Source organism: Chinchilla lanigera, unplaced genomic scaffold (assembly GCF_000276665.1).
Source record: "Chinchilla lanigera isolate Chin_1 unplaced genomic scaffold, ChiLan1.0 scaffold00111, whole genome shotgun sequence".
NCBI lineage: Eukaryota > Metazoa > Chordata > Mammalia > Rodentia > Chinchillidae > Chinchilla > Chinchilla lanigera.
In genome coordinates, this window is record NW_004955512.1 from 1209908 (window position 1) to 1227904 (window position 17997).

Sequence of the window (17997 nt, forward strand, 5' to 3'; positions counted from 1 at the left end):
GTATCCTCCTAAGTACAAAAAGATGTACACATAAGTTGCTGACTTTACTGTAAAGTCATTTACAATAGGGGGAAAGAACCGACTGTCTAAGTATCAAACAGCAAAGAATTAAACTACTATGCATCAATGTAATGGTGTACTACACAGCATATATCAGCAAGCAAAAAAAGTAGATTACAAACAGTAAATACAAAATAATTAATTTTTGAAATTTTTATGGGTACAAATGTACCTACAAAAAAAAGATTTAAAATATGTGGTCCAAAATACAAATTATCAGAGCCAGATGTGGTGGTGCACGCCTGTAATCCCAGCATTTGGGAGGCTGAGGCAGGAGGATCATTGCGAGTTTGAGGCCAGCCTGGGTTACAAAGTGAGTTCAAGACCAGCCTGAACTGCATAGCAAGACCCTTTAAAAAAAAAAAAAAAAAAAAGTTATCTGGGTATTTTGATTATAGGTAATATTGTCTTCTTTTTTAATTTTAATTTTAATATTGTCTTCTTTGTTTTTTCTATGAAGGATATATGTAATTTTCATAAAACTTTAAAACTGTAATAAAAGTTAGGGAAAAAGGCTTAAAAAAATATTCTCATTACAATGTCACAGTGCCAAGAGCTAAACATACTTGATATTCTAAACTTCACTATTTTCAGCTTTAGGAGTTCATTTAACTTACCTCTAAGCCATAAATCCTCATTAAGAGAATCTGCAAAAGCGCGTGCACCCAGGTCTCCAACAAGCGTGTTGCAGTTCAGTGTGATGCGCCTCAGGCCAGCCATGCAGTCAAGATCAGGCCTCCTATAACGAAGGCTCTCGGCCCAGGTCTCCTCGTGCCTTCTCATCGTCTGGTACTTCAGTCAGTGGCAAGAAATTAAGACAGCTGAGTAAGAGAACAGGACAACTACAAGGAAACTAAACATGGCTGACTACGTCAGTGCTTTCTTCACACACACACACACACACACACACACACACACACACACACACACACAATGTTAAACGGAAGATTCAGGTTTAATCCAGTGATCCAGATCCTAATTCAGATAAGTTGTGTGACTCCAGCCACTGGGTGATCTGTGGTGGGTTAGTTATGTAAACTGACAACTCAAGTAATTTTTAAGAATTTTATTGTTCCTATGCTATTTCATACATGTTTATTACTATGTGTTTCCTACAACAACCAATGAGAAAAGTCAATGATTATTCAATTGGTCACTCACGTATAGCTCTATTTTCTTTAGAAACCACTCTGAAGAAACCAAAGTACAGTACAACAACCACTGATAATCTCCCACCACTTTTGTCTGTAACTCACTATTATTTGTCTATTTGTTTTCCTGAGAAGCTATTTTGTAGATAACAATATGTAAAACAACAACCACTGACAATTTCCTACCGCTTTGTCTGTAATTCAGTAAGCCCCCCTATTACTATGTTATCCTTCTTTTACTCTTTAATAATAAAAAAAAAAATTATTGTCCTTATCTGCCAACTTACAGAACTACTCTACTAGCTTTGATTCTATCACTGCTGAACCTCTAAATTCTATCATTTTGCTCTCTGGTAGAAACAACAAATATTTAAATGACATACCAATAAACACAGACTCTATTTAAGGATCCTCTGTGCTTCTTTAGCACATGCACATCAACTTCAGGAGTCTAGAAAAAGCAGACCTCTCTGACATACTTCTGGACACTAATGGTTTGATTTTTAACCACAGGTATGTCTTAGGGACATATTGTAATCACTTCTCTAAACTGTACTCAGAAAGTTTTGGTAACATGGAACACTGACTTTAAATTTTTTTCTTTCTTCTTTTTACAGTATTGGAGATTAAACCCATGGCCTTGTGCATAGTAGGCATCTGCTCTATCACTGAGTTACATCTCCAACCCTAAACACTGATTTTAAGAGAAAAAAATATTACTAGATCCTTAAACAACAAAAGACTCCAATCTCCTGTGACAGTCTGAAAGGGAAATTATTAGGCATATTTTGTATTAAGAAAAGCAACAAAATGAAGTAACAGCAAACACATAGCACTACGTAAAAGCAATAAATGGAAATAACAGCAAGCACATAGTGCCTACTATGCACTGGGCTCTCTGTGACAAAGCAGCGTATCTAACCCTCAGAATGACAGGTGGAGTATGTTTTTTACATACATACTTTGTAGAGAGAGGTTAAATAATTTGACCACAGTCATAAGGTGTTACCTGGGAGAGCTAGGATTTCAGCCTACACCACTTACTTCATAATCCACACGCTCAACCAGTATCTACCTAAGAGTGAGAGAATTTGCTCTGTAAAGGCCCCAAAACAAACATTTTCAGCTTTGTGGGTGAGAAAGTTTCTTTCACAAGTACTCAAGTTTCCTGGATTAGGGTAGAAGTAACGATAGTTACCATGTGAACAACTGGCTGTGTTCCAAAAAAAACTTTATTTACAAAAATAGATCATTAGCTAGATTTAGCTCACAAACTAGTTTGCCTATCTGTAATGTGCACAAACTATAAAAAAGGTTGCAGATCAAATTAAGTGAATTTAGGTCTAAATATAGTAATTAGAAAAACTACAAGTTGTTAAAGTATCAGTGCAATTATATTTTAAAATATTATTTATAAGATGCTAATATACTGATTTTTATTTGATTATACATTACAGAAGTTAAAAAGGATGAGTCATTTAGGTAATCTGAAGACTGGAAGGGCATGTTTTAGCGCCACAATAATTTTCAATAAAAACACATAGAAGTATCATTCGTAATGCATGTCATAAGCTGGCCCCAAAGGCTCACTGTATTGAAGGTATGGTTGCCAGCTGATGGGTTTAGAAGGTGAGGATCATCTATTAATTAATTCAACGCTTCTGAGGGATGACTCCATTGAGGAGTCCTTAGTTCAGTGGGCTGTGGGAGACGGGGACTGATGAAAACGGGTTACTGAGCGCACACCTCTGAAAAGCGTATTCTGTCCCCAGCCCTTTGGGGCCCACACTCTCATTCTTCGTTTCTTGGCCATCCGCGAAGTGAGCAGCCTCCTCTACCCACTTCCACTGACACGTTCTGCTCTGCCTCTGGTCCCAAGTAACAAAGCCAGCAGACAACGGACTGAAACTGACAGCCAAAATAAACTCTGCCTCCTTCAAGCTGTTATTCTCAGGTATTCTGTCACAGACAGAAAGTTGATTAACAAGGAAAACTTGTAATGAGAGTAGGATGTTGCTATGAATGCACCTGATTAGGTACTTCAACAGCCTTTGAAACTGGTTTGTGAGAAGCCCCCAAATGCTGTAAGCCGAACTTAATAGACAATTCTGGTGTGAGCTGAAAAGAGCAGAATGCTGCAAGAAATGTGGACAGTAGAGACTGAGCTCATGAGGCTTCGCATAGAATGAGGACCCTACTGGGAACAGGGCTACATACTCCCAGCGGAGAACTCGTCTACCTTTTGTCTACCCATGGACACCTTGTGTGAGAATAAACTGAAGGTGATGGACTAGTTAATCTGGCAGAGGAAATTTCAAGGCAGTATAGGATTCAGGCTGTGACATGGGTATTGCTGGATGCTTTAACCAGACTTACTGTGAGAATCATAAGCAAAAGCAGAATGGAAAGATCTGAAAAGCTTGCAGTTTGGCAAGATGTGCATATGCTGATGCTGAAGAGACTGGTAACAATAAAATAAACCACGTGCTGTGCATGAGACAATAGGAAAAATGCCTTGCGGGACTCTCAGGAACTGGAGAAGAGAGCACTGGGGCACCCTGCCTGCACAGAACCACCTACGAGTTCTTTCCCCAGGATTTATTTCACTATGCCCAGCCATCACTCAGAAGCCACTGCAGCTACAGTACAAAGAGTCCTAGATACTGCTTGAGCTGGTATAGGAGTTATGATGTCATGGAGCTTCCAAAGAGATTCAAAAGGAGGCCTGAGAGGCCAGGCAATGTGTGGCAAGAGCGGGGTCCCTATAATAGCCCCAGAAAGAGCAATATGTGAAGCTGTGACAGTGAAGCAGAAACTACAGCAGAGACTCCAGGAAGTTACAGATGCCAGTAATGTGGACCATCAGCCAAGGCATGCTGCAGGCAGAGGGCAAAGCTAGCCCAAGAAAGGCTATGTGGGCTGCAACCAGCAAGGCCATAGAGGGAGAGCTGGCCCAGCCTGCTGCAATGCACTGCACACCACTACATACCCTGGATATTGGACTTGGATGAAATCTGGAATGCCTATATGAACCCTGCACCTGTCCCACTGCTGAGTGTTAGAAGTACATAACCTGCTTTCTGAATTTTACAGGAGTGCATAGCTAAGAGTCACAGAGACTTTGGACTTTGCAGCAACACTGGAACTATTCAGACCTGGGGATCCCTTAGAGATGGACTAAATGCATTTTGCATAATGAGATGGTCATGATTGTGCCTTAAGAGGCCAGGGTGGAATATTATAGTTTGGACCTAAAATGTTGAAGTGTTCAGAGGTAAGGCTTTGGGAAGGTGACTGGATAATGATAGCTCTAACTTTATCAGCAAATTAATCCATTAATGGATCCCTAATTTCATGGCATTATTGGGAGGTGATAGAAACTTAGGGGACGGGGCCTAGTTGATGGAGTTAGGTCATGGGGACATGACCTTGGCAACTACATCTGGTCCCCCCTTTTCCCACTTATTTTCCCCCTTCATCTGCTTTCTGGATGCCATAAATCGAGTGATCTCGTCTACCAGACATTCCCATCATGATGTTTGGCCTTTTCTCAGGCCCAAAGCAATGAAGCCCACTGACCATGCACTGAAACCATAAGCCAAAATAAAAATTATTTTGTCACAAGGACAGAGAGCTAATACAATGCATTATACTTTAACATGTTCACAATGGGACTGTAATTTGTATGTCCTGTTGCTGGGCAGCTTGAACCACCAGTAGCACACACATGACAGACCCATTTGGCAGCTTTTTATTAATTTTACTACTAAAAAGACTGATAAAAGTGATTGGAAAAAAAAAAAAGGGATTAGATCCATTTGTACCACACCAGTGGTTCAAGCCTGTGGGAATGTGTTAAATCTCACAAGGTTTACCTTTACTGAATGATTGAACCCCAAACTAAACAGTGGTCATATTCTTTTAATGAAACTATAACTTCAATCTCTATATGAATTAAAAAGACAAAATAATTGGCTCACATGAAGGCATTAATGTGCTTCCACTATAGTAACACATTTCTCACAATTGTGAACACACAAATCACCTTTAAGATCTTGGCTATGTGATCTGCTCCCTGCCACGTCAGATTACACTCCGTGAAGTTGACTGTCTTAAGAGTGACAGAGTTCTTTATTCCTTGACAAATAACTAAAAAGAAAAAACATACACACACATATAACACGATGAAAAACTTAATCTGGCCAATCTTGGTTATCCACTTCCTGCATTCTAAAATATGTCAGTAACAAAGTGCTACTTCAGTTTACACCAACAGTTTAATTCTATTTAGATGCTAAAACGGAACACTCCAAATATTGCGAATTTATTCCTTTCCAAGAGTAAAGTACTATAGACCTTTTGAGATACTTGGAAAAGAAAAAACCTAAAAAGCATAACTCTCCTTTCATTTCCAGAGACAGACCTTGATCTTATTGATCAACAATTTAAGTGTCCATTATAAATCTAGAATTATATCAGATATGTACTGCTATGTTAGAACACTACCATACTAGGCAATAGAAGCAGACCTCAAACTCTGTTCTCTCAAATTAAAATGCAGACTTCCTTATTCCTCCAGACCGGGATTCCACACAATGGAGACACACTAATTACTCAGGACCCAAAGCACAGCCACACTCTGTGATTACTTCTTTAACTCTCCCCTCATCAGAGTCTGCTGGACTTTTATATGCACCTATCGTACTCTGTATATATTTGCTAACAGCACATACCACAGTGCATTAAAAGTGTACTACTGATGCTTTACTTATTTAAATATGATTATTTTCCTCTTTACATCTTGCTATTGCCTATCCCATAAACATTTCACCTTAGAAAGTGACCTCACAAAAAACAAGAGAATATCAAGCAGTACATATTTGTGTAATATGTGGCTTAATATAACCTGAAATAAAGCTACTTCAGAGTATTCAGCATGATCAGCTTTCACAGCAAGTGAGAATGGACCAAAGTTTGAACTGGCACAGGAGGCAGCCCGGCAAGAGGCAGCAGGCAGGAAAAGACACAGACAGGGATTAACGTGGCATGTAGGCAAATATGAGACTGATCTGATGGGAGGGATGTTAAATAAGATTTAAACTCACTTTCTAAACCTCTGTCTCCAATTGGGCAATTTGCAAGAGACAGGTGCACCAAAGAGGTCGATTTATTCAATCCCTTTAATAGAGGGAAAAAAAAGTCAAAAATTTGTTGGATATTTTCCCCCCAAAATAACTCAAATGTTTGCAGGCCAGGCTTACCTTTGTTAAAATGGTTAAATCTCTCTCTCTCAGGACTAGTCCATTTAGCTCCAGGTTTCTCAGTACGCTGGATATACTTAAACAGCCTTTAAGAGCTTTACATAACTGGAAGGTCACATCTTTGGATCTTATCGCAGGAACACGACTTCTGCAAACCTTATTTATGTTAGAACCTAAAGCAGGGTTATTGTAAGATTAGTAATCTCAACTATAGTTTATCACTAAAAAGCATCTGCTCAGAGCTAAGGCATAGAAATGAACCAGGTTCTTTAAGTCCTTCTCAGGACAGACACACGATAACTCAAACTCACATGGGATATGGAGACACAAACCACATCCACAGAGGTTCTTACAGAGGCAAACGAGTAGGACCCAAGGCATGGCTTCAAGAGAACCAGGAAGCAGAACCTAGAAAGATGAAAATCGGGCCAGAGTGCAAGTGATGTGTCCACTGGAGGGGGTGTGGACTGTGTGAAAGCATCCCGCCCGACACCTGCCAGGCACTGGAAATACTGCAGGTGAGACAACAGTACCCCATATGTGTACAGGAGAACTGCAAAAGGAGAGAAGGATGCTGAAGAAAGCCTGGGGCAGGGGGGCGGTCCTTATCTGTCAAGCGATGAGGAGCAGGGCTACTACTGGCACAGTGAGTACACGCTCTACTGCTGCAGGCCCAATTAAAGAGAATGACTAGAAAAAGGCACCTGCCTCAGAAAGATCAGGACAAAACACCCCTTCCTCGGGGCTAATTAACCCCATGAGGCTTGGCAGCAAATGAATACACAGCTCAGATTTCAGTGTCTCTGTGAAGGGCAAGAGCAGTGCTTTGTGAGTGTCTCTTGAAGCATTACTGTAAGCATGATTCCTTTTCTTCACAGCACTGAGCCTTCACACTGAACTACATCCCCCAGCCCTTTTTAATTTTTACTTTTTAAAATTTTATTTTAAAGAGAAAAAAAATTCAAGACAAGATTGAGTAACAACGGTTAACACATTGTGTGTTGTTATCTTTAAATTAGTTTCTCAGAGTACAGGATATAGGCATTTAACTGTCCAAACAGTATTAGCACAAACCTTTCTTTTCAATGAACTAAGAGAAATATGTAGCATAACCATCTTAACTATTTTGTGTGTTGTATATATACTACATATGTATATATACACTATAAGCTATATATGTATATATAGATATCTACTTTTTCCTTTCCCTTCTTTTCTCCTTTCCCCCATTCAGTTTCTCTTCCCCTTTGAATAGTTTCTTCCCATTTCACAATATCTATTGTACATTTTGGATCTTATTCTTTCAGCTTCTCACACTAGGGATACAATACAATGTTTACACACGTCAGTCTAATTTATCTCACTTATGAGTATGGTCTTGAGTTGTATCCATTTACCTATAAAAGTCTATAGTTTAGGGGCTGGGGATTTAGCTCAGTGGCACAGCACCTGCCTGGCAAGCGCAACATCGTGAGTTCAATTCCTGGTACTGGAAAAAAAACAAACAAAAAAAAAACCAAAAAAGTCTATAGCTTATCCTTCTTTATGATTGAGTAGTACATCATTGTAGGAAAAAACCACATCTTTTTTATCTGGACCTCAGCTGATGGGCATTTGAGTTGTTTCAAGATTTAGCTATTACAAACTGTGTTGGTAGCAACACGGGTGCACATATATCACCTTGGTGTGATGTTTTTAATTCTTTTTTTTTGGTACCAGGAATCGACCTCAGGACATCGTGCTTGCCAGGTGATGTTTTTAATTCTTCTGGGAAGATATTCAGAAGAGGAATAGCTGGGTCAAATGGGACCTTCAATCCTAGTTTTTGAAGGAATTTTCAGCTGATTTCCAGTGGCTGCACCAGCTGACACTCTCACCAACAGTGAAGAAGTGTTCCTTTTCCCAGACAGCCCCTAAAGCATTTGTTATTGGTTGATTTCTTGGTAAGAGCCATTCTTTCCAGGGTAAGATGGAATCTCAGTGCTGTTTTAATTTGCATCTCTCGAATAACCAATAACGTTGAATATTTTTTTATATATTTGCTGTTTATATTTCTTCATCTGAGAAGTGTGTATACATCTCAGATGTCCGTTTTTAAACTGGGTCTTTAAATTTGGGAGTGTTGATTTTTTTGAGTTCTTTAGCCCCATCCCTTTTAAAATTTTTCATTTTATGATAGTCTCTGCTTCCCAGATTAGGCCTGAACTTGAAATCCTCTTGCCTCAGCCTCCCAGAGTGCTGGGATTACAGGTGTGCACCACAACCATACCTGACTAAGCGTAATTTTTCACTTCAGAAAGCACTGCTTGAATTGAAGTAGGTAGGAACTGAGTTCAGGGCAGCAAACCCAGCGAGGTGCTTCTGTAGGCAAAACATATTTAAGGATGAACAAGTGATGTCTAGGAAGGTTTAATCTATAGCCTACACCTACTGGAGGCAAGAGATAACTACGATTCAGGGAAGAATATCTGAAGAGAAATGGTCTGTAACACACTTTTCTTATGTTCACTGGAAAACATTAGTCAAGGTAAGTATGCTTCCCTTGAGTCTAAGTTTCCCCACCTTTCATTTCTTTTGATTTCTGTTATGACTTTGATTCAGTCAAGTCCCCTCAGGGATGCAGAATACATCTAACACCTGAAGGAGAGGCAGAGGCTGCTGCTACTTCTCTGCGGCAGGGGTGTGCTGAGCTGTCCCTGTAGAAAAGATCACAGACAGTGGACCTGGGAGCCTAGAAAGGCCTGAGGCCTAGGACTAGAGGTCAGGCTTATCAGCAAATCGACACCTACTTCCTCCCCTAGACCTTCAAGCCTCCCTCTCAGCTGGCGGCTTTTTCTCAGGATACAAACACATTCAAATACCTCCATTTAAAAAGAAGTCTTGCAGGCCTGTAACTCTGTCTTCAGTCTTCTCTCCTGCCATGCGCCCCCACGCCCAGTGTGCACACTGGGCCCAGCCGACCTAGCAGGGACACATCAAGATGGCACTGCAGAAGAGCCTCTCACCTCTCTACTCCTGCTGTGCTGTCTCATGGAAAGAGGCCACTCTAAAGTGGCCCTCCCTCTGCTCACTGGTCACCAGGCCCCCTTCCTCCTCTTCAGCATCTGGACTCTAATCCTTCTCTATACTTTAACTTCGGCAGATTACAGTTCACCCTCCTTTCAATTCCATATGGAGGTCATCGCAAGCTCCTAAATGGAGTCCATCTCAACACCCTTCAGTGGCTCCCTGTGCCCTTAGTGTAAACATCAAACTCCTTGACCTCCCATCTGACCTGGCCTGCTCCCACCAAGTTTCTCGTCTCAACTCTCTTCACTCCCTAAATTTCAATCCCGATCTGCCTGCCAGTTTCTCCTATGTCCAAGACTTCTGCTCAAACTATGCATTCTTTCATCCTTCAAAGGCCAGCACCTCCTGCAAGAAGCCTTTCCTGAGCCTCCTCTTCAGTTCTGTGTTCTGCAGTAGCCTGGCTTGCTTCTTCCACAGTAGGGAGGAAGAAGTCCGCTTGCTGCCTCCCTCAGGCAGGAGGGGGGCAAACTGGGCTCACTGTAGAGCCAGCACTTTTGACACATACAATCCGCCTAATCCTCAGAATCTGGTAGAGTTGTTCTAAGGCCTTTTTTTTTTTTTTTGGTTTTTTGTTTTTCTCTGGTACCAGGAACCGAACTCACGACCTTGCGCTTGCCAGGCAGGTGCTTTGCCGCTGAGCTAAATCCCCAGCCCTCTAAGGCCTTTCTATAGGGCAGAATTGTAGTAGAAGTAACTTGCCCTGGATCACAGAGTCTGAGCTTCAGAATTCAGACCAAAGGCTGCCTCCACTACCTGTGTGATTTCCTGAGCCGATGCTCCTCTTAAAAAAATTAACAAGTACATTTAACTGGATTTGCAAATACAGAATGCACAATGAGAACTAACTATACAAGATGTTTAAAAAAGTTGTCCCTGCCAGGCATAGTGGTGCCCTCTGTAACCTCAGCACTCAGGGGCTGAGGCAGGAGGATCGTTGCGAGTTTGAGACCAGCCTGGGCCACAAAGTGAGCTCAAGGCCAGCCTGGACTGCACAGCCAGACCCTGTCTCAAAAAAAAAAAGTTGTCCCTGAATGGTACAAGATGGAATGCCTTTTGTCTTCTTATATGTATTTTTTCTTCCTTTTTATCGTCAACTTTTCTGCATTAAGCCTATAATCCAGGTTGGAAAAGTAGATTCTAAATTTAAGATTTAAAAAGGAAAGAGAAACTGGGAGCAACAGCGGTAGGAAGTGCAACCATGTATCCTCGCAGGTAATCCTAACTACAGTCCCCCAAGGAGCAGCGTGGTCATAATCGGTGTGGGATGGCAGGAAGTCTTAGGGTCAGGGCTGCTCCAGCCAACTGCCTAAGGGGTGGAAACTGCAGGGACAGGAGAGCCAGCCTTCAAGATAGATCCAAAACACTGCTTTGGGAAAGCTCAGGCTCGATTCAGAGACTGACACAGTACTTTTCACATCCATCTCTAACAAACTCTTTTACGCTCATTTGATGATTACCAATGAAAAAATGTGAGCTTCTTCCAGTTTCCCTATTATGTCCAGAATTGTGCTAACTGCTAGAAAGAGTAACACCGTTTTATCACATATTGTGATTTATGTGTTTTCCAAATAGTCAAGAGTTTGGATACCCAACTACACTACCCTACCTTTGTAAATGGCATATATTTGTAAAGCGCTTTAAAAAATGCCTCCATACACATTTCTGAAAATAAAAGAGGCTGTAAAGTATTAATTTCCTACTCCCTCGCTTCCATTCCAGAAAACAGACAATCAATAGAACAGGTTAACATCTGCCCAATGTTTTATTTTTAAAGTAGAAAAGTCGGAACTTAACTGATGACAAAAATTATTCCTTGTGTTTTTTTAGACACAATTTTTTTCGTTCAAATAAGTCGTAAAAATGTTCTCCTATGCCCAATGCTGAATGGCTCCCAAACTCCTAAGCGCACTAAGGATCGTTGGAATCCTTGCAATCACCACATAAGGCGGGTCGGTGTATTATGGCCTTGTTAAGGACAAGAACACGAAATCCCACACACCTCAGTGACTCGCCGAGGGTCACCCAGCTGGTGAGTGAGCGTCCCAGGTCGCACGCCCTGTGCGCCGCACAAACGCACAGCCAGTCACCGGCACCCGCACCGGTTCTAGGGCCCAGGCTCCACTTCGCACCTAAGAGCTCACTTCGCGCCCGCCCCGAGGGCACCGGAGGCGGGAACCACAAACCTGTCTCCCCGAGCCACGGCTGGAAGCAGCTCCTGATGGCGATGAGGGGCAGGTCCCTGTTGATCTTGAGGGTGCTCAGCAGCGGCGCCCAGTCCACCACGCGGAGGCGGTCGGCGTTGAAGTCCAGCACGCCCTCCCGCAGGCAGGCGCGCACGGCGGGCAACGGCACGGAGTCCTGCAGCGCGCACAGGTACTCGTAGTGCGAGAAGAAGTCGGCCGCGCTGCGGCGGCGCAGCTGCACCGAGTCGATCATAGCGGGGGCGAGGAGGGCCGCTGGGAGGCGGCGCCGCGCCCGCCGGGGGCCCGGGGTCCGCCGGCGCCCGCGGCTCCCAACTCAGCTACTGCAGCCCACACCCTACGCAGGAGCGGCGAGCGCACACTAAGCCACCCCCTGGACACCGCGCGCCAGCGCCGCCTCCCGCCTCGCGGCCCGGGCCGTTGGCTCCCGCCTCATCGCTCTCCGCTCCGCGGGGTTGCGGTTCAAGCCGGCGGCGGGTTCCGGCGGGGGCGGTGCGTGCAGACGTCAGCGCGCTGTGCGTCGGCACGCAGGTCACGCCTCCAGGGGGCGGGGCCAAGTCGGGCCGGGGCGGGGCCAGACCCGGGGAGATGACAGGACAGTGTGAGACAGGGGCTTACTGACCCGTCAGGGCCGACCGAATATACCTGGTCAAGTGCTTGAGTAAATCCTTAGGAACTATTCACTTCCTGTGTCTCAACTATACTCTTCCTTGGTAACAAAATTCAGGTACATGAGGAACTAACCCAAATCCATATGCAAAATAAGGGGCTTCAATTTTTTTCTCGTTTTTCATTGGACCTGGTAAAGGTAGAATTTAACTTAGCTCTATTTTCAATCGATACTGGTTTTTAATGTTAGTGTATGAGTTAGGATGTAAATGTGTACTTGGGGTAACTATGAAAGCACATCATCTGGTTATTTTCAGTAGAACATTGCTTTAAATTACAATATGGTCAGTGTAATAGTTGTTGAAAACGAACTTAGACTCCACCCAGCAGTAGGGGAGTTCAGACTTATATGCTTATGTGTTCTTAATCATAGCATTTAATCGTATATTAATGCATTCCCTTTGGCATGACACAGGGAACTCTTGGGGAATAAACATACCAATCTTCCTGGAGAGTCTAAACTCCTGCGTAAAGCCACTGTTTACAGCAGTCAGAACAGACTTCACTGGAGGAGGGCTGCGTTAACCACTGACTGAGCGTCCGTTCAGTAAATCTTTTATGTCTGTGCTAATTTCGACAAAGATCTCCGAGCCAGGGATATAACTCAGTGGCACAGTGCCTGCCTGGCAAGTGCAAGGTCCTGAGTTTGATTCCCAGTTCAAAAAAAAGAGAGATCTCTGAATTTTGGTAATCTCTACCTACCTTAAGTGCTTATTGGCATGTGTTCCATCCGTAAAGTCTTTATTTGGGGGTTTGTTCACTATGAATTGCATTGTTACGTATCGGTGCCCATGATTGCTAGTTCTAATAAGTGTTACTTTCTGTGCCTTGGCATTATTTTATGGTTTAATTCTGAAATAATTCATTTTCCTAACATTTCTACAAAGAATGCGATATTGTATGTAACTAGCAAACAGCTCAGTAAGTGGAAGAACCCTGAGAACAAGCCTCAGAACTTGTTTGTACTGAGTCTCTAGAATACTGTAATAAGAGTCCTCCCATCAGGACTTCGACTTCATAACATTCCCCTGCCACCTACTATTACAGATACTCCAATCTACTTTTTTGCTTGGGGGCAGGGTTTGAGGTAGGCTCTCACTATGTACCCCAGGCTGGCTTTGTACTTGCAGCAATCCTCCTGCCTCAGCCTTTGGAGTGCTGAGATTATAGGCATGGGACAGCAAGCAAGGCAAGGGTACCCCAATATCCTACTAGCTCAAATATGCATACTCAAAGGTCCACTCCTCTAAAATTCCATGGATATGGCTAACAATGGCTTTTCCATGGAACACCAAGTTAAAATATGTACTAAACATTCATGTATCCACCAACTAGCTTTGTTGTTTTATTTCCTTTTCTCTTGGTACATGTTTGCAGTACATACAGATTACATTTTTTGTGGGAAGGTGGTACCTGTGTATAACATGTCTGAATTCATTTTCTTGTCCTCTTCTCCTCCCTCTCCCCCACTCCTTCTCCTGGTCCCCTTACCTTTTGCAAAAGATCTATCTCCCTGTTTCATATTATCTGATTTTTATTTTGCTCTTTAATTTATGTATACTTTGGGTTTCTTATGCAACAGAAAATATGCTATATTTAAGCTTGTGTGTCTAATTTATTTCACGTAATTATATAGTTTCAATATGCATCCGTTTTTCTACAAATGACTCAAATTTATCCTTCTTTACAGCAACAGAGTAGTACTCCCCTGTGTATAAATACTACATTTTCTTTATCCATTTATCTGTTGATAAATATATAAGCCACTTACAAGATTCAGTTAATATGAATCATACTACTGCAAACATGGATATGCATATATCATTGTAATATGATATCTTTAACTCTTTGGGGAAGATATCTAGAAGGGAAATAGCTGGGTCAAATGGAATTTCTAGTCTTAGTTTTTTGAGAAATCTCTATACTGATTTTTATAATGGTTTTACTAGTTTACATTCCCACCAACAGTGTAGAAATGTTCCTTTTTCTCCACAACCTCATCAGCATTCGTTATTATTTGATTTCTTGATGATAGCCTTTTTTTTTCTGGAGTGAGATGGAATTTCAGTGTTGTTTCAATCTGCATTTCTCTAATGGCCAGAGATATAAGTTTTTTCATGTATTATTTGACTATATATACTTTTTCTTCTGAAAAATGTCTGTTTATTTCAGTTGCCTATTTTTTGACTGGGTCTTTTATTGGGGGGGTCTAATATCTTTGAGTTCTTTATACATTTAGAATATAAGTCCTCTCTCAAAGGTGTACCTAGCAAAAATTCTTACCATTCTGTAGGTTGCTTCTTTACTCTGTTGGTTGTTTCCTGTGCTGTGCAGAAGCTTCTTAATTTGATGAAATCCTATTTGGTCTATAAGGATATTGTTTAGGGTTTTGTTCAGAAAGTCCTTGCCTACACCTATGTCTTGAAGAGTTTTACCTATTTTATCATCAGGAGATTAAGTGTTGTTGTTGTAGTATTTATGTCTTTGATCCATTTTGATTTTAATTCAGTACGTGGTGAGAGATATGGGATCAGATTCAGTCTCCTACATCTGGATAGCCATTTTTCCCAGCACCTTTTGTTAAAGAGGCCATCTTTCTTCCAGCACATGTTTTTGGCTGTTTGTCAAAGATCAGGTGGCCAAACATGTTTGGCATTGTCTCTGCATCCTCTGTTCTGTTCCGCTGATCCACATGTCTGTTTTTGTGCCAGTACTGTCATGTTTTTATCACTGTATGTTATGGTTTCTGTCTGTGTGTCCCCTCCAAAGCCTCATGTGATCATAGGACAGGCTGTTAGAGTTTGATTATTATGGGTTTGAGAGCTGCACCCGCCCTGGAGTGGATAGTTTGCATATGTAAGGGAGAGGAAGAAGTGCTCGAGGGCATTCCTCCTCCGCCATTCCTCCCCCATTCCGCCCCGGTGTAAGTGAGTTGTTGCTAAGCTGTGGCTGCCGTCCTGAGATGCAGCCCTCTGCCACGTGCCACTCTGCCTTATGATCGCCCAAGTAAGGATTGAAACTTCCACGAACTGTAAGCGAAATAAACCTTTCCTTCCTTAATTTTGGGCGTCAGGTATTTTGTCCCAGCAGCGAGAGAAAAGTAACCAAGACACTGTATCTTTGTAATATAACTTAAAATCTGGAATTGTGATGCCTCCTGCTTTGTGCTTGTTGCTGAGTTGCTTTTCTACTTTGGGTCTCTTCTGGTATTTTTTTTTGTTTGTTTGTTTGTTTTTTCTCCGGTACCAGGAACCGAACTCACGACCTTGCGCTTGCCAGGCAGGCGCTTTTGCCGCTGAGCTAAATCCCCAGTCCCCTCTTCTGAGTCTATATAAATGTTAAGATAGTTTTCTCTGTTTTTTGAGGAATTCTGTTGGTATTTTGATTGGTATTGCATGAAATATATATATTGGTTTTAGGAGGATGGTCATTTTGACAATATTCATTCTGCCTATCCAGGAACAGGGTATATCTTTCCATTTTGTAATGTCCTCTGTAATCTCCTTTGTTAGAGTACTGTGGTTTTCATGGTAGAAGTCTTTTACTTCCTTGGTTAATTCATATCTAAGTATTTAACTTTTCTTGATGTTATTGGGAATGGTATTTTTTTCCAAATTTCTTTCTCGGTGAGTTAATTATTTATGCACAGGAATGCTGTTGATTTTTGTGTGTTGATTTTGAATCTTGATACATTGCTGAATTTGGTTATTAATTCAAGGAGTCTTTTAGTGGAAGATTTTTGGGTATTCTATGTAGAAAATTATGTCATCTGCTAATAATGATAATTTGACTTCTTCTCCTTTTTGATATGTACCTCTTTTATTTCTTTTTCTTGCCTGATTGCTCTGGCTACTATTTCAAGAAAAGGAGTAGTGAGAGTGGACAGTACTGAAATACAGCAGATATCAGGGAAGGATAGTGAGTCACTGCTGAGACCTATTTTGTTTCCACCTCATGTTTTGGTGTGTGAATGCTGGATCCTCCTATGCCTTTCTTCCTGGCTGTGGTTGGCCTATGATTTCCACCATAGGGCTGTGGTTCCTGTTTCCATGTTCCTCTGTGTGCCTCGAATCACAACTTTCTCTGCCTCACTTTACACTCTGGGTGCTTGAGGGGTGTTCCCCGAACTTCACTCCAGAAGCTCCTCTGGCCATGCACCCCAGGCTGTGACAACTATCTAAGCCAAAATGTATCCCTACTCAGAATACTAGATGGGGTGGCAGGAGGGGGACACAGACCACTAAGTTCTGTGCTGGATTTAGGCAATGGTGCAAGGTTTCAAGTAGACCACTGGGCTTCTTACCAGCACTTTCAGATCCAGCCCCCTCTGAAAGCCACACATGGTTGACATGGCTTCTCAGCAGGAGGGTGGAAGCCCTACATCCTTCCTAGCCTGAGCTTAAACTTCTCAGAAGAACCTATATCTAATCTGCACTCTCTCCCTGACTGTCTCTTGTGACCATTTCCCCCCAGTCACTGTGGCAGGGTAACATTAGAAACGCTGAAGAATATTTGTTTTATAGTTGTTCTGAAACCTCAGTCTTAAACAATGAACCCTTTCCCCAAATGACTCCTGATTAAACCCTCTCAAGCATAGCAGGCACAGTGCTAGATTTCTGCTCCAACTTTAGCCCACCTTGCAGGAGTTTCTTTTAGAGTAAAACCCCATGCTGTTTTTGCAGTTTATAGCAATCATAGGCTTTTCCTGGGGACTATCGCTACTAGCCTGGTCCTTTGTTTCTCCCTGGGCCTGCTGACCCTCTCCAGGCTTACCTTGTGTCAGTGGAGACAGGTGTCCCCTGCCAAGAGTCAGGGTCAGCTTTCTAAACTGCTTCATTCTTTTTTCTTTTCTTTTCTTTTCTTTTCTTTTGTTTTCTGGTACTGGGAATTGAACTCATGACCTTGCACTTGCCAGGCAGGTGCTGTTCCACTGAGCTATATCCTCGGCCCTCTTTTTTCTTCATTGTGTTATTTCTCCAGTTTCTCTATAGTTTCTTGTTTCCTTATCTGTTCCCGCCCATTTCTGAGATCTACTTCTTTTTTTCTCTTCACCAAGGTGTTGTTTTCCAGGTATCTTGATTCCAGGTCCTCCAGAGGCTGTATTTGCTGTCTCTACTCTGCCATGTTTAATGTAGCTTACCAACCAATTTTGAAATGAAACAGTACAATCCTATTGAAGAACCCTATGTGACCATTCTCCCAATCATAACAGGGTATGTTCTGACCCTAAGACAGTTGCTTTTCTGACCTTACCATTTGTAACTGCAATTCATGTCTTTATAGTTCTATTATGTATGTAACCACATAGCACATAATACTCTACTCTGGTTCTTTCTGTTTCTCATTCTTGAGATTCTTTTGCTCACCTAGTCTACGCGATAGTGTTCTTCAGATTTACATGTGTAGCTTCTTTCTATGATATTTTACAGTTTCTCTGAGTGATCTTATCTCTGGCTCAGTTTTAACTGCCCCTTAACATCAGGGGCCCCTAACAAAGATATCGCCATGCAGCAAGTCTTTGGATAGCCCAAGATTTCTCATTATGCTTCAAATCACATCTGTAGTCCTAAGGAATCATGTGTTCAG

At 42.1% G+C, this 17997-nt stretch overlaps 1 protein-coding gene across 2 annotated transcripts in view; it reads right to left on the reverse strand.

Annotated features, from left to right (window-relative positions):
• The window catches only part of Cep78 (centrosomal protein 78kDa), a 37623-nt gene extending 25387 nt beyond the window's left edge, over positions 1-12236 (reverse strand). For both annotated transcript variants that reach the window (XM_005408298.2, XM_013506550.1), the window contains exons 1-5: positions 11725-12236; positions 6473-6645; positions 6317-6389; positions 5257-5360; positions 678-852 (exon numbers count right to left, since the gene is read on the reverse strand). In XM_005408298.2, the coding sequence (XP_005408355.1) occupies positions 678-852; positions 5257-5360; positions 6317-6389; positions 6473-6645; positions 11725-11977 (778 nt within the window). In that variant the 5' untranslated portion in view covers positions 11978-12236. The remainder of the gene's footprint in view (positions 1-677; positions 853-5256; positions 5361-6316; positions 6390-6472; positions 6646-11724) is intronic.
• Positions 12237-17997: the final 5761 nt, after the last annotated feature.